The following is a 17,475-nucleotide window of genomic DNA, read 5'->3' on the forward strand; positions in this document are numbered from 1 at the left end:
TTCCTGAGGGTTAAAGGTATCTGGGGCAGTGGGCTCACCACCCTCCCTTCTTATTGCTGTGGAGGACTAAAGGCTGCACTCCACTTGCAGTCAGGCCAGAAGCCTGTTCATGGGTTGTGTACCATAGACTTTACCTTTTTTAATGGTAATTTCACATTTGTGCATGCAGATTTTTCTGTCATTATTATAATATGAATTAGTTTTGTGTTTTATAATTAAATGATGTGCACATTTCATCAAGTTTTCACAGCGTATTTCTTGATCCATGAAGTTGTAAGAATGTGCCTGTTACTAGTTCTTCTCCTATTCTGATATTTCAGCTTTGGAGGAGCCAGCCATCTTCTGAGAAAGCTGTGTGATGGACACTACAGCCTTCCTGTCTGCCTTCTAAACTTATGGAGTGCAGCAATGTGCATATTGCCATGGACAGTATCAGCTGAAGAAATACAACTTGGACAGCAGAGCTGTGCACTGCCTGCATTCCCTCTACAGTGAACATATTTTGTAAGAACTTGGGTCTGAAGCATTGGCCTATATTGATGGGGGCACTGTATCATGGTCTGAAAACTGACTACTGAAAGTTCTGGGATCCATACTTGCTTAAATTGAGGCCACCATTGGTGTGTGTGTGTGTGTGTGTGTGTGTGTGTGTGTGTTAATGATAAACCTTCCAGCTGAATACTTGCCTCCACATCATTCTTCAAGGATCTGATCATCAAGGAAACTGTTGAAGCCATCAAAGGACATAATCACATTGATGGCTTCAATTTCCGTAGAGTATGGAATATAGTCCTTTCAGCAGTCGACTGTCAGAAGCCGTGATATTATCCCCTTATCAATGTGGCCTAATTCTATAACTAGAGTCCTCCACCAATGATATCTGTTGCAGACTGCATCCAGTTAGTTCACAGCTCTGCAACCTGATTGATATTTCTTTAGCTGCTATTGTATGCAGCTACATGCGTGTCTTATGGTTCACTCCAAAGACAACAGGGCATTTGCAGCCAAAATATCAGAAATGGAGAAGAATTGTTACAGCTGCATTCTCAGAACATGGATCAAAAGGTGTACTGTTCCATATTATCATCAGACCACATAACACTAAAAGAAGTTGTTATTGACTGAACAAGTACTACCGAGCAAGGGGGTGCAGTGGTTATCACACTAGACTGGCATTCGAGAGGATGACAGTTCAAATCCGCATCTGTGTGTCGTGATGTAAGTTTTCCAAGATTTCCCTAAATCACTCCAGACTGATGATGGGATGGGTCATTCAGAGGGGCATAGGCAATTTCCGTCCTCATTCTTGAAACATTCCAAACCAAGGGTGCTCATACCTGGGGATAACGGGAGGGGTGGGGGTCACCCGCCAGCCGCAAACTCGTAGGGAAAGGAAAAAATATAGTTTAATATAGTTTATTAGGTATTTTTCTTTTAATAAAATGATTTAAAAGTCAGTATTGTGCAGCTTTTTGACAGGATCGGAACTGTAACTTTTTTATCTCTGCTTACAAGTCACCACTTATCTTCCAAAATATTAAAAATATACCATACCCCCAGGTCTAGGCCCCCCCCCCCCCCCCCCCTCTACAAACTATCATAGGGGTGCCCTCATTCTGAGCTTGTGCTCCATCCTTAATGACTGTATAGCCAACGTGATGTTAAATCTTAGTCATCCTTCCTTCCTTTGTTTTTGAACTTGTGCATCATGTTCACTTTAGAAGTTGAGGATTTATGAATGCATCATGTTCACTTTAGAAGTTGAGGATTTATGAATGAATTTCCTTCTGAATTAAGTTCCTTACATTCTTTGAAATGCAAGTTATCCTGAAGTTTTGTGATATGAGTGTGTATGACATAAATGTTACTGGTGTGGATGTAGATAAGAAGTATCTTTGTGATGAAGCTATATTTCAGTTATCTAAATATGTTTGAAGATGACAAACTTTTATCAAACTGTTCCTTTTGTGTATTTTTTTAAAGGATTCTGGCAGGGCGCATTAAAGAACTGGAGTATCGATTAGAAAGGATAGAAGGAGGACGGGTTGCAGCATTTCCATCCCAGATACTTCTTGAAGGCTACAGCAGTGCAACCGTAGACCGTGAAGTGGAATGCCTGTTCAACAACGATTCTAGTTCAGAAGGAGATAGCAGTCTCAAAGGTAATTCCCATTTTCTTGCTTTTTTAAAATCCTTCACTTAAAAATAATTATTGGACTCCCTTGCTAACTATATTACATTTAAAACTACTTTCAGGCTCTTAGGAGAGGGGGGGGGGGGGGGGGGGGGAAAGCACAGGAGATTTTGGGTTTATGGATGGCTGTACTTTACTGCTCTCTTTATCACATTATATCAGTAGCTGAGTGGATGGTGGACTGGAACCACAAAAATGAAACCTTTGATCTCCAGTTGGCCTCACTTCTTTTCTGTAACATAGTGTTTGTTTCACATTTGAAATCTGCTTTCTAGGTATGAGAAATGCCAAGCTGCTCAGTGGTTTCAATTTCACATTTGACTGGATATCACTCTAAGTAATTCAGATATCCAAGGGGATACTTCTTGCAATACGGCCATGCTATTAAAGCACTGCTATCTCTCCCTCTCCCTCTCCCTCTCCCTCTCCCTCTCCCTCTCCCTCTCCCTCTCCCTCTCCCTCTCCCTCTCCCATCTCTAAATGCTTATTTTTTGTTTTCCAAATGATGAAAAACTAAGAAACACTATGGACTGTTAAATTCTATTATGCAAGATGGCCTTTATTGCACAATGCATGTACAGGATGGCTATAATTAAAGTTCCAATTTCAGAACACTGTAAAAACAGAACCCTACTCAGAATGACATCAAATTTGAACAGAATCTTGTAGAGGAAGGGAGAAATATTATGGAAACAAAAAAAATTAACAAAAATTTTTACCAGTAGATGTTGCTGCAAGCAGCAAAATGTTTAATGTGCAGAAGTTAATTTTACTTAAAGTTTACTACCTTAAAAATAAAAACAAATAGCCACATGTGAAGTCAAATTATGAATAAAAACAACAGATCATGTTCTCATTCTTCACCAGCGTTCTCTTCTAGTTTGACAACTCCCACTTTCTCTTCTCCTCTCTCAATAGTCTGACATCGGTTTACTCAGTCATCTGGTGCTGCCCTCCAGTGGCAAAAACAGGAGTCATCTGCACAGAATTTACAGAGTCTTATTCCGTTTCAAGTTCATAGATTTTTTTTTTATTGATATTAATCCCATTAGCAGGATCTTTTGTAGGTATCTAATAGAATTTAGTCATAATTACAAAGTGTTGGGTTGTTGTTGTCGTTTAGCCTTCAGTCTGAAGATAAGTTTGATACAGCACATCATGCTAATCTGTTCTGTGCAAATCTCTCTTTTTTTCTCTCTGTGTATTTACTGCTACTTATATATATTTGAATGTGTTTACTACATTCAGAACTAAGTCGTCTTCTAAATTCTTTGCTCTTTCATTACCAAATTAATTTTTCTTTGATACCAAATTTTTGTCTTTATTTAAATTTTTTCAATTTTGACTGGTAAGAACTTATGCTTTAACAAAGAATTTTACTTTAGCCTGCTACTGCAGAACAATACTGCAGCAACAAAACACAGACAAGAGAATAGAAGCAAAATAAAACTTTAGTTGCAAAGAAAATGTGCCATTTACAACAACAAAACACAGTGCACACACAAGACTCTGCCAAGAACAAAATGTGTCAAAGACTGTGTAATACCTTGTAACAAATTGCATTCGACATGTCTTTGTTGTGGGCCTTGTTTCGATGAGCATGACATCACAACTGTTTACATTTCCAATAGGTTGCAGGAGAATATTGTAAATAGTGGTTTGAGAAGCGTTACTTTTAAGTAATTTTCCTTCTACGCAACATGAAATATGTGTGAGAATGTGTTACGAATTTCTTAAATCACAGTGTGTTAGACTCTCATTCAAAACTTAACTCAGGGGACCAGACGTCTAGAAAAATTTCAGGCTCGGAAGACCAACCATTTATGCCATTATTTAAAATGCTAGTGGCACGTTTGTGTCTGATTTATCTTAAAGGATAACACACACTAAAAAAGACAAGTTTCAGAGTTAGTTTTCCATATTTATTTTAGTTGTTTAATAGATTACAAAAGACCAAAAATTGTAATTATCCTCCAAAAAAAGTGCAAAATTAGTGCTTGAGCAGTTTGACACTTATAAGCTTTTTTCTATTGAAAAGTCTAAGTGCTCAACAGAAAACGTATTCAGCCAGGTAACCCACGAAATGTTTGGCGCACAGCAGTGAAATTTAGAATCATGCTTGCCAGAAATATTCAGCAGCTGCAATTTAAGCTCTGCTCTTATGACCCTGCCTGACACCACCTTGGGGAAAAAAATGGCAAAAAGTTTTTGATGAATGATATTGTAGGTCAAAGCTTAGCTTTTCTTGTAGCTATACTGTATTTATATTAATCAACTATTCCTGTGTGTGTGTTCATGCTACTTAGCAGCGATGTTGCTGTTGGCTGATTACATCAAGTGAATATCTGCTATCACTGGCTGGGAAGATCACATGACATCAGCTATCATTGGCTGACAAAAGCATATCACAGTCTCGATTTCAATGCTTCGGAAGCTACCATGCTGTATTTGGTGGAATTCTCGTTTATACTTTTGTAATACCAAAATATGCAGTGCATATGTTACTGCACATCAAAGATCTTTCCAAATCATGTTGTTTTTTGCTGGCTTTCATTTCCTGAAGTGCAGGGAAGGTCCGTACTCTTGAATGAAACCTTCACCATTCAAAGGAATGATAAGTTTTACAGCTGTGAGGGAAAGCGTATTGTCACTTAACAAGCAAAAAATGTGCGTTCACCAGGGGCAGAGTGTATTTTCACCCGAGAAAAAGTGTGTTTTTAACTGGGAAATCTGGGAAAACTCTGGGAATTTGTTTTTCTTGTCCACATAGACACATTATTTGATTCTTAAGACTGCATTCAACTAGTCACTAAACACGTCTGCTCCTCTCTCACTCAAATATAATGACACAGTGAAGTACTTGGGCAGAGCATGTCGGAGATGCCCAAGTGTGGACACTTGACAGCCACTGATTGATGTGTGTAGAAATCATGGGTCCTAGAATTTTCTGTGATGGGCAGTTCTCTTATTCAATAACAAGGGCCAATACTGTGTCAGCATTATGAATATTTTCCCCAGACAGTTTTAGTTTGCCCACACTATCGTAAGACATACTATGGAAATAAAGTTGTAATGAGACAGTAAATTGTTATGTTTGCAGTAAAATAATAAATTTAAGTAATATTATGTGTGTCTTATGCTCCAGATCAGTGATGATTAATATTTGTAACAAATGCTTTCCAGATATGCTTTATGAAACATTTTTAAAACTAATTAAAATTTATTTTTATGAGTATAATGCTTAATAATTTCAGGAAACAATATTTAGAAATACTATTGAAACTAACAATCTGTGTGCAGATCCTTACAGGTAACTAATATTTAGGAAGGATCACGCCTACTTGCGGGACAATATATACTGGCATATTTTTACGTGCACATTCCAAAAATTGTGTGAATCTTATAATTTCCATTTGTTTCCATACACTTGTTTTTTTTCACTCATGGGAACTCAGTAACTAGCTTTAACTGACTTGTGCACCAGATTTCTCCCTAATTTTGTTAGAGTGCTTTTAATTTCTTCTCTGTAGTTCGGTTTTGTTGTCATCATATTTTTTTCTGTTATATAGAATCTCAGTTTAAATGCAATATGCAACAGACATAAATGCAGTGGTGAATGGTGGTAGAAAATTGAGAACATGATAAACCATGTTGAAGGCTATATGAATTGTGCAGTTAATGTACATCTACAATGATACAAATTCTCTGCAAGCCACTACACAGTGTGATAGTAGAGGGTGCCCCATACCACTGTTAGTCAGTCCCTTTCCTGTTCCACTTGCAAATGGAGTGAGAAAAAAATGTTTCTGTAAAAGACCCGATGTCTCTCATCTGGTCTTCATCGTTCTTACACAAAATGTATGTTGGTGGCAGAAGAATCATTCTACAGTCTGTTGCAAGTGCTGGTTCTTTAAACTTTCTCAACTGTTTCGCAAAAAGAACATCTTCATCCCTCCAGGGATTCCCTTTTGAGTTCATGGAGCATTTCTGTAATCCTTGCATGCTGACTGGACCTACTGGTAACAAATCTAGCAGCTCAGATCTGAACTGCTTCAAGCGTCTTCCATTAATCCAACTTGATGGGGATCCCAAACACTTGAGCACAACTCGAAAATGGGCTGCACAAGTGTTTTGTATATGGGTTCCTTTATCGATGAGCTGCACTGTCTAGAATGCTCCCAATGAACTGACATCAATCATTCACCTTTTCTACAACTCAGCTTACGTATTTGTTCCTTTTCATATTACTTCGGAACATTACAGGTAGATATTTAAGTGACGTGACTGTCAATCAGTTACACCACTAATACTGTATTTGGACACTTCAGGATGGTTTTCTTACTTTGCTTCTCCCACATCTAGAGCAACCTGCTATTCATTACAGCTAATAGAAATTCTATCAGATTCATAATCCTGTTGACAATGATTAGGTGACAGCGAATAGAATCATTGTTTTTATTGAAAAGCAAATTTTGGCTTCCTTACTTTGCTAACCATGTATGGAAGTGAAATGTGGATGATAAATAGTTTAGACAAGAAGAGAATAGAAGCTTTCGAAATGTGGTGCTACAGAAGAATGCTGAAGTTTAGATGGGTAGATCACATAACTAATGAGGAAGTAGTGAATAGAATTGGGGAGAAGAGGAGCTTGTGGCACAACTTGACCAGAAGAAGGGATCGGTTGGTAGGACATGTTTTGAGACACCGAGGGATCACCAATTTAGTATTGGAGGGCAGCATGGAGGGTAAAAATTGTAGAGGGAGACCAAGAGATGAATACACTAAGCAGGTTCAGAAGGATGTAGGCTGCAGTGGGTACTGGGAGATGAAGAAGCTTGCACAGGCTAGAGTAGCACGGAGAGCTGCATCAAACCAGTCTCAGGACTGAAGACCACAACAACAACTACTACTACTACTTTGCTAGCAGTTTAAGTAATTGGTAAATTCTTGAAAATATTAACAAAATTTGATTTTGTTCCTGCAAATTTCAGCGAATTTTTGTGTGCAGTGCATCTCTGCATGAGACATGAAAAGAAAATATTAATTATTTTCTAAAGCACTTAATTTTATTGCTTGTAGGTATCCTATTTTGACTTCTCCATTCTAGTACTGTTAAACTCACCAGTGCATTTGAATGTTCCAGAAGTTCAAGAAGAATGTGTTGTTGATAGCATGGAACCAAGTCATCAGATGGAACAGTGTAGCAAGATGCCAGGTGATATGTGTAATCTTTCAGCTATTGGACATCTGTCATTTGGTAGTGGATGCAGAACTGGTAAGTTACTGTAATGGAAAGCACATGTAAAAGCAGAATTGCCATTTTAGGTAACTGTTTAAAACTGCATCTCTGGTTCTATTGCTGTAACAGGACAATGTAGAGCGTACATTAGAAATACTTTTACCATCTTTTGGTGTGACTTGCTAATGCCAAAACAACACAGCCTTGTACATATAATCATTCATCCAAAATTTCATAGTTTTGCTTTCAGTGTGTGTTGACATGAAATCTGACAGCTGAACCAACAGTTCAGTAATTTTCTTAGATAGTGAACCAATAGTTCAATCATTTTCTTGGATCATTAAGAAATATTTTTGCTAGAAGTTAATCTGCTGATGCACTTATTGTGTCCCCTATGGGGTTATGTTACTGTGGAGACATATTTACATTCGAAATTGGTGTAAATTTTAGGTTAATTGATCTTGAACTTGTTCACATGTATAGTAATAGTTTTCTGCTCAACCATAACAGGATATTTGATTTGTGCGTACACATTGTAAGGGACAAGAGTTTGTATTGGTGTATCAAAATGTGTTATCAGGTAACGACAACAGTCATCTAAAGATTTGTGCAGTTTATTGCTGCCTTGATAAGAAAGGATTGATTGCATATATCACAAATAGCATTTAGAGGCTGGCCAAGAATCATGCATATAATTAACCAGGAAGAGTGCATTCTGCTGGTTTTTAATGAAATTGAAGTATCAGCATTCATGTCACCATAGCATTTGATACATCTTGTAGCACTGCACAGATGGTACCTCATGGTGACTCCATTATCTGTATCCTCTTTAACACTTCAACCACAAATCACTAACTTTCGCCAATTTTCAAGCAAGATGGGACAGTGGTTTAGACACACATTTCAGTGGAAGGTAGTTCAATCAGTATCTACCATCCAGATTTAGTTATTTCATGGTTTCCTTAAATTACTTACGGCAAATGCCTTTAGAAAGAACATGGCAGATATCTGAGTTTGTGCTCTGTCTGAAGTGACACTGTAGTCAGCAGTATGTCAAACTCCAATCTTCTTTGCCAACAACAAGTCAGTACAACTGCGAATCCACTGTTTATATCTTCAGTCTTGTTTACAGATGGGGCAAAATTTGGAAGAGGTAGAATACAAATTCTTACAACAAACCTTTGCTACCTGGTGAAAACCTTATTGTACAAGTCAAGTTCAACACCAGTAACATTTGAAGTTCAACGTGTGGAGTGGAGTTGTAGGCTACTGCCTTGTAGGTCCCAGCACATTTTATGTGTGATCTGATGTAAAATATTTGGGTGCCTGCCCAGGTCATGTCGTACGTTCTCCATCATATTTCGGAAACACTTGTGCTATCATCCTGACTGCTGTGTTAGTGTCCTGACTGCTGTGTTAGTGTCCTGTATACATTACCCGTTATCACCTCCATCATTCAACTCCTCTTGCTATCCAAGCAGCCACAGTTGTTGTTGGTGGTGGCAGTGGTGGAGGTGGCAGTGCCCGGCTGCGAACTATGGTCTCCATTGTTGTGCTATCAGTGTAAGCTGTGAACCTCACTATTGTGGGGATCGTTTTCTTTTTCTTGGCTTAGTGCTGGGTTCCACACTTGATTCAATTTTAGACCACTACCTCTGTTAATTATATCTTCTTGGACCCTTATTTCAACAGCCTCTTTAATAACACAACCACAGAAGAGGAAGACTGCTTAAATATCTTGGTTTTATTGTAATCTGTACTATGGCCACTTTTTACACTGTGATTGGCTAGAGCTGCTTTGGTGCTTTGGCATAATTCGTTGTGGCATACATGTTCACAGCAGCCTGTCTTCTACCATTTATATAGTTCCCCCAATGTATGCTTTGCTGCATTAGCAGGGGATTTGGTAAACCCCTGGTTGGCAAAGGCTTAAATCATCCTTGACTGATCGTAGTAGTGTTAAGGTCTTAGGGGATTGGCAAAATACACTTTTAACATTGTGTTCCTGCAGCTACTGCTAACAAGTGAGATGCACTCTAATGATTTGTGCTCCTCTTTTTCTTCCTGTTTTTGTGTAGGTGCAACATGTGTAAGAACATGCTGTATCTGCTTGCTGCTATCCCCATTTCCTTGGAATGTTAGTCTCCAGGTGCTTCAACTCAACTGTAAGAATGTCTTGGTCACAGATGGATCACACCTGTGAAAAAGTGTGTGCAAAACACCTTCATGTAAGGAGTTGTGGTATCTGATGAAGGAATTTTGGGTCATTTTTTTATCAGGAGGTCGAGCAGAGAGCAGGGGTGAGTGATCCTGTAGAGTGCAGGGGTGCTAATGAAACATCATTCAGTTAACAATAATTTATGGCAAGAGTTTTACAGTCACCTTATTCCTGGTGCTGCCTAGCAGCAACTGGGGAGTCCATGCTGGTTGAAAGCATGTAACTTTCCAAGCTCAGGTCTTGCATTGCCTATGGTCAGTGCTGCAGCATCGTGACGGGAGGCTGTGCATCTCCGCAGCGTGACTTGGCTGTGGCTGTCCATCAGTGCCTCAGTGCTCTCGATGAGTGAAGCTCCACTTAGGCTCAGCTCTGGAAATCTGCATGCCCCTGTTGTCGGTTGTCAAACTGGCATGTAGGGAAAGTCCCAGGAGCAACACGAAGGACGGCCCAGGTCGTGGTACCAGCGTACGGCTGGTATGAGGGTACTTGTAATGCCCCAGTAGCAACAGCATGGGCACCCAAGCACCTATGTTGAATAGCATGCAAACAGGTAGATCGGTTCTTCATCCAAAGAGCATCGAGCTCCCCTCCTCAGTCACCTTTGTGACTGTCAGGTATGCAACCTGCAGATCAGAAGTCCCTTCCACAGTTGAATGGTTCTGGATTTGAAGCAGTGGACTTCCAAATTGGCAGCAGCTTGTAGGTGCTAATTGATTCACCAGAACATCCTGGTTTCCATTGATATCTGCAATGCAGGTTGAATGGCCTAGCTCAGAATGAGCTTGAGGAGGGCAGAGGTCTTATAGTAGGCGATGATGTGGTGCCCCCCCACACTGATGATCGACTGTGCTCTCATTTTCTGACTCTGTCAGTGCTCTTGGCTGCTCTAGTGTTTAACTTCAGAGTTTGAGCGTTCATTTATGCATCGTGAAAGGTGTTTCCTGATGACATCTCTAAGTGAAGTTACTGCATTTAATCTTGCTATGGGTGCATATTTCATCTGTTCTGCACTGTTGTCTGTGTGTTGAATCAGTTGTTCGTGGCTTCCCTCTCACATAGACTGATGAGATGTGCTCAAAGCTTGTTTGTGCTTTAGGTCCCCATATTTGCACTCGGTTAGGACACCGTTGCATAGCTGGCAGATGCGCTCCACTTAGCAGTCTCCATTGGTTCTTAATAAAATTTTATTCTTGTCCTTATTTACTAATCTACTGTGCAAGAGTACATAACAGTGTGTGTAGGCGTGCTGTGCACACCGTGTCCAAACTTTCCATCTGATTTCCATTTCATCAGGATGTCAAGAAATGGGAGTGTTGCATCCTGTTCCACCTCCACTTAAGCTGTCCATGTGGCCAAATGACAAACATGTTGTTCATGTAACAGTAGGCTCTGGAGCAAGCCCAACTAAAACCAACATCTCTCCTCCATTACTGGGATGGTATGTTTGTTGTGTGGCCACAAGCATGACACAGCTTAGGTGAGTTTCTCCATAACCTCAACTTGCTTCACCCAACATACAGTTAACGATGGAGGTGGAACAGGTTGGTGCTGTCCTGTAGTTTGATGTCCTGGTGAAATGAAAACTAATTGGAAGCCTGCACACACTGATTTGTATGTACATGTTCACACGTGTACGCAGGGTACAATCCGTGTGCAACCAAAACAGCCTTCCAACCGAGCTGACCCACCTGAAGACAACATTACTAAGAAATGGATATAACAGCAAGCAGATAAAGTGTACGCTTGGACAGATTCTAGCTATGCAACAGCAGGAAGAAAAGAGGAGGTAAATTTCTAGTGTGCATCTCATTTGTAGGCAATACACAAGAAAAGTCAACAGGATATTGGAGCAACATAGCATTAAATGTGTATTTATCCATCTTTAAGATTCTGTACAGTATGATCTAGGATATTTCAAACCAGTTGTCAACCAAATCCCCTGCTAATTTTGCGACATACATATTTGGGAAACTGTAAACACTGTGGAAGGAAGGCGCTGTGATATAAACACCACACTGAATTATGCCAGACCACCATATCAGCTGTGGCTGAAAATAATATAGAGTGTCGCCATATTGCAGATTACAATAAAACCAAGATACTGAGGCAGTCTTCCTCCTGCTTGGAATGTGCGATGAGAGGCCTCTGAAATTAGGATCCAAGACAGTCTAATTAACAAAGATAGTGGCCTACAACTGAATTAGGCAAGGGACCCTTCACAGAGCCAAGAAAAAGAAAAGCGTTAAGTGCACAGTGAGGTGTGCACCCAGTGGTGATAATGCTGTTGCTGAAGACCACAGTTTGCTGCCAGGTGTTTAGTGACAAGGAACAGAGTGATGGGTAGGGTAATCACTAAGATATTTGGGACATTGACATGAACAGAGCAGTAGTCATCAGGAGCCACACAAAGATGCCAATGAGGCTCTTTACCGAAATATCATGGAGAACTTAATGACACAATGTGGGTGGAACTTGAGAGCTCTACAACTTAGCACATCTTGCTAGAATGACTTAATTAAGAACACTCTTCCAAACTTTATACAGTATATGTCCCTACAAATAAAGAGGGAGTGTCTGGTTATTCTCGATGAGTATCCTGCAAATTACATTCATGTTGTTCAAGATCCTCTGGATGATTCCTATCATGTCAGACAAATAGGTAAGGTTGGATCAATTCTGTGTCCTGTACATTCTCCAGATCTCAACCCTTTGTATTATTAATTAGGGGTAGGGTAGGGAACTAAAACAATTGATTTTATCAGCAGAAAATTCCAGATCCATAGGCTCTACATCAGGGGTGGCCAAGATTTCGGCTTGTGCCTGCACCCGAGTGCCGAAGCACTTGGCCTCACCATACATTTCCCTTAGTGTCTTGACACACTGTGTGAGAGCAAGGAAGGGGAAGAGGGGAAAACAGTGAACATGCCACATTTAAATGGCAATGCAGTTGCATAAAACTTGATTTTATATTTAACAGTTGTCAACAACATAGCTCACAAACAAAACAAGTTTTCAATATGATTTAATTAATTTTGGTATACTAAATACATATTACTATTTTTATCTGCTTCAAACTGTCAGCATATGGACAGAGACAGTCAGTTTCATTAAGTTTCACAAAGTTGTCTCACAATCATGGCTTATTTAGTTTGATTTTGGAAAAAAGGTCTTTGACATAAATATGTTGATGAAAATATTGTAGCACTTTTGTGACCTCATAATGGAAACTTGGAAACTTTGCCTGAGGAAAGCAGTGTAAATGTTCTGTACAGTTTTAAAGTAAAGAGATTTGTCATTATAACTGGATTTACCTTGCAGGTCAGTCAGTTACATCTGCACCTGCATAGAGGCACTTTCAACTGAAATGGCAAAAGGTCTCAAAAACAACTTGCAGACAGATGTGAAATGGACAGTGTCCTCAAAATCTTTATAAAACTATCCTTGTAATTTGTTCAAGACCATAATGAATTCTTCAAATCTTCCATTTTCTTTAATGCCTGTGACCTTAGGCAGCTGGACTGTGTTTGTCAGAATGTTTCGCTCTAACAACATGATTTTCTTGTTAAATGTACCCCAACTAATCAGAAAGAAGGTACCGTGCAGTGTCTTTTTGTGGGCATTGTGCAGTAAAGTCCATGTAAAATGTGAAGTCTGCAATCTATTTCATATGTGCTATTTTTCATTCCTGCATTCCTTTTTCCTTCATAAATTCAGCAATAGTGAGTTTTAAATTGAAAAATTATTCCAGGCATGCCCCTTGACCTAACCAATGTACTTTGCAGTAACTTATGAAGTGTGCATGATCACACATTTCATTCAACTCACTCAGACTCAGAAACTGTTCAGCATACAAAGATGGAACTGGTGTCAGTGTGTGCTGAAAGAGCTTCACTATGTTAACATTTTAGTTTTATTTATACAAACAATTTTTAATATGATTACCAGTACTGAAAGTTTACAAAAATGCATTTCCTGATGGCACTGCAAAATTTTTGGCATGCAAGAAGCATCTTTGTGTGAATGTAGGTAAATACATGATGTGAACAAAAGCTTAAGAATCCATTATATTTTCATCTGCTTCAAACCAGAACTATGTCAAACATCTCCAACATGAGATTAATTATTCTTCACACTTACACATCAATAATTAAGTTATTGTCCGTGTGGTTTCATTATGAGAAGCTGTGTTGCTAGGTTTATAAATGACCTATTATTATGGTTTTTGATCACACTTTCTACTTATTCCTAATGTAGCAAAATAAAAAATAAAAAGTTAAACCTAGTTATTCTTGTTACATGAAGTGAGAAAACTTATCATATTGATTCAGAATAAAGAAGAATGGCAATACAAAATAGGTCCCCTCATTCATATTGCAAACAGTGAGAGAGATTTCTTGTGTGTAGTACAGACTGAGTTCCTGATATGAACTCATTCAGATTCAGTTGCTGAGAATAACTTTCTTACTAGTCAAAACTTGTGAAAATAGACTTTTGCCCTGCAGGTGTTTAAACCACATGCTCCAAATGCTCTGCTGAATCTGCCTGTCCACTTACTTTGTGCTGAGAGTGGAAAAACTCTCCTGACATTACTGTTGTTGCTATCACCAACATTGCCAGTTTCATAGTTTAATGCTGTCATCATTTCCTGTACTGAATTTTACAAAATTGCTTAATTGTGCCAGTTTTCTTCCATGTTGTGTAATGTGTGATTTATGGCTTTAATCTTATTTTCAGAGATGTCTTTCTGTCAGTGTCAGTAGTGAGTGCTTTGACTGGGGACAGAATCTCTTTTTTTTCTATGTAACCTTTTACTTTTGCCCATATCAATTCTGTTCTGTGATATTGCCCATATCAATTCTGTTCTGTGATAAAGTGGCAGGTGATAAGTGTATGCCAAGCTCTTCTGTTTCACATGTGGGGAATCATGATTCCTAAAAATACATTAATTCCATAAGCTCCATCTTTTTAGACTTAAGTATGCCATCTCTTCAGTTTTGCACTTGGAATTTTTTTTAAAAAATATTATCTCGTTCTTCAACATTGTGATGCTAAAGACAAACATCTATTTTCTCCTTTTCCTTTTCCTTTGCCTTGGTAGGTACCTTAACGGCTATACCACAGTGGCTGGGAGCATTATCGAGAACAATTAAAGACTGGAAATGGGAAACACTGGAACTGCCAGATTTGGGTATTTTCTTTTTTTCCTGTAAAATGCTAAATGTACCATTGCCAATAACTTGAGATAAGTTGGAAGTACCAGAGAAGCCACCTTGTGCTTTACAGTACCTGCACTAGATTCAGCAGTATCTAAGTACCTTTGTTTGTGACATGAGGAATGCTGAATGTGCCAAGCATACCTGACTGCAGTGGTAATCATGGTATAACCTGTTTCTTGCTCATTTTCCTACTACCAGCAAGAAACAGTACATTTTACTACATTTAAGTTATTTCAAACATTAATCTTTTGTGTCTAGCGCTTTATGAAGCAGAGGAAAGGCAAAATTAGAAACTTAAGGAAGAATACTGAGCTAAGGATTCAGGAAAAGCCACATGTAATAAACAAATGGACATCTGTTGTTCAGAAAGAACCAATGCAACATGATGTAAGCATAAATCATGAAAATTTAACTGCAGAATGTGTAGTATAATGAAATAAAACCAAATATTGTGTAATTTCTGTTGTTCAATCTGCATGATTTTCTCATCTTAGGAATATTACTCGTGTTCCATTGACCAACAATTTAAGTGCTGAAAAATAGGACCTATTAGCCATGGTTGATTTTCTGTAATTGAAATACAGGGAAAATTATTTCTCATTGTCAGTGATGTCAATATTGTATTATTTGTTAATGCTCAGAAATAAATGATGTGATGCTGTGCACAGTCAGTGATTGCTATGAAATGAAGCATGGCACTTAAATGTTTACTTAAATGTTTATTTTTACATATCTTTTTAATTCTAACTTATCGCACTTTTGTAACTTTTTTCTGTCACTTTAAAAATGAAGTGAAACTGTCCTAACTTTCATTCCTTCAAAAAAAGTGATGTGTACTGTGAATCTTTGAGGTTTTTTCCTGTTTTATTTTTTGCACTTTCATTGTTTCCTACCTCCAGTCTATGTGGTGTTAATGTTTGCATATTTCATTTAGCAAGTCTAAGAAGCGCTTAGTACACATACGGGGTCTGTTCAAACAGTTACAGAACTGACACTATGTGCTACCTAACAGATCAGCTTACTAATCACTGAGCCTGCAACAGAACCAAAAATAACATTTAACTGCTCCTGTTTTGATAAATTGATTGCAAGTAGGATAAAGAAAAAGTTATATGGAATTGACTGCATTACTAGAGGGACAAGGGACAATCATATCTCGAGACTAGGGAGAATGCACATTGTATGGGACAAGAATAATGTCTTAAATAGCAGTAGAATTTTGACTATGAAAGTGCAAGTCTCAATAGGTGTTGCAGGACAATGACGGATGTTAGGTCTAAGATGTAATTGGGAAGGAAATTAAAAATATGTCTAATAATCACTCATGTCTAAAAATCACTTGCAGAAAACTGAAGTAGTTTGTATGCGGTTCAGTAGTAGTTGTGCAGATTTTTGTCAGTCATGAGAAAGGATTCTTGCTTTAAGAAAGTCTTGAATGCCTGTTATGGGATTGTGGTGGCAGAATGACTGTTGTCAGAGTTGAGGTTGCTCTGTTTGCTGCTGGCTTTAGTATGATACTTGCCATCATATGTCTGAGGTATGCAAGTGACTAACTGTATCTTATTTTGAAATTCCTTTGCCATTCAGTGATGGTTTGCTGAAATAGGTGCATCCTCATTATAGTCATTACTGTTTTTTGAACTACATGTCAAAGCATGATATTTATGACAGAATCTAGACAGCCCACTTTTGCATATTTGTTTAGGGTGTTTTAGAAAAAATGTCCCATACTCATGCAGTGCTGGTTAAAAATAGAAGGAAAAAGTCCCCGTTAATGATTCTGTGGGCTGTGAACTACTAAACAGTGAAATAGAGTCCTAATATTCTGTGAAGATCATGCAAATATGGTATGTGGCTATGATTTATGCAGTATCTACAGTTTTTATAACAACAACCAAGTACACGGGAAAACACAACTGCAGTGACTTAGCCCTAGTGTTACACATCCACTCAAATGTTAACTGAGAAAGAGCAATCCAAGCTGAGTATGGTAACAGGCAAAGTTTGTTGTAGCAAAATTGCATCGCGAAACTGCCCTAATCAGCAGGTTGAATCTTCATGGAGTGTGAATGATGCTAGAGAGAGCAGGTCCATGCTGGTGGCATGCAGACGTTGGCAGCCCTAGCAGCAAGTGAAATAGGCACTGTTATTTTGGTCTCTCACTGGTGGTGCCAAATATGTACTTCGCATTTGTGGTAGCAGTACAACCACAGTTTAGCCAGTAGTATCAATTAGTCACACCAAAGGACATCCTCAATGCCGCACTCCATCTGGAGATGGACATGGAAGGTCATCGCAAAAAAGACAAGGCCTTGTACAGTTAGCATGCTTGATGTGGAGAAATGATTGGTACAATGAGTAGAGATGATATTGTAGAAAGTGTGCAAAGATTTAGAGTTGCTGAAGGCATAAACCACAATCTTGCATGACCAACTCTTCATGAGTAGTTCTTGATCACATCGTTTACAGGCTGTACCAGATCTCAGACCTCAGGATCGCCATGCCAAATTACAGTTGGATTCTAAGGAGTAGTAGTGATGATCTGCAGGTCAGGCTTTCATTTTATGTATGGGTGAAATAGGACCCACCACAAAGTGGGTCAATAAAT

General features: G+C 38.7%; 1 protein-coding gene across 2 annotated transcripts in view; it reads left to right on the forward strand.

Moving 5' to 3' along the window:
- Positions 1–17,475, forward strand: part of LOC126169482 (coiled-coil domain-containing protein 149) — a 58,340-nt gene that overhangs the window by 39,574 nt on the left and 1,291 nt on the right. Inside the window, exons 9-10 of one of the 2 annotated variants that reach the window (XR_007535457.1) lie at positions 321–1,065; positions 1,984–2,113. Coding sequence is in view for 1 of the 2 variants with exons in the window: in XM_049920646.1 (XP_049776603.1) it covers positions 1,984–2,162; positions 7,338–7,469 (311 nt within the window). In the remaining variant the exon portion in view is untranslated. Of the gene's footprint in view, positions 1–320; positions 1,066–1,983; positions 2,163–7,337; positions 7,470–17,475 lie in introns of those variants that run through there. The other variant, XM_049920646.1, reaches the window with a different exon arrangement.

Source organism: Schistocerca cancellata, chromosome 1 (assembly GCF_023864275.1).
Source record: "Schistocerca cancellata isolate TAMUIC-IGC-003103 chromosome 1, iqSchCanc2.1, whole genome shotgun sequence".
In the NCBI taxonomy this organism is placed as follows: Eukaryota; Metazoa; Arthropoda; class Insecta; order Orthoptera; family Acrididae; genus Schistocerca; species Schistocerca cancellata.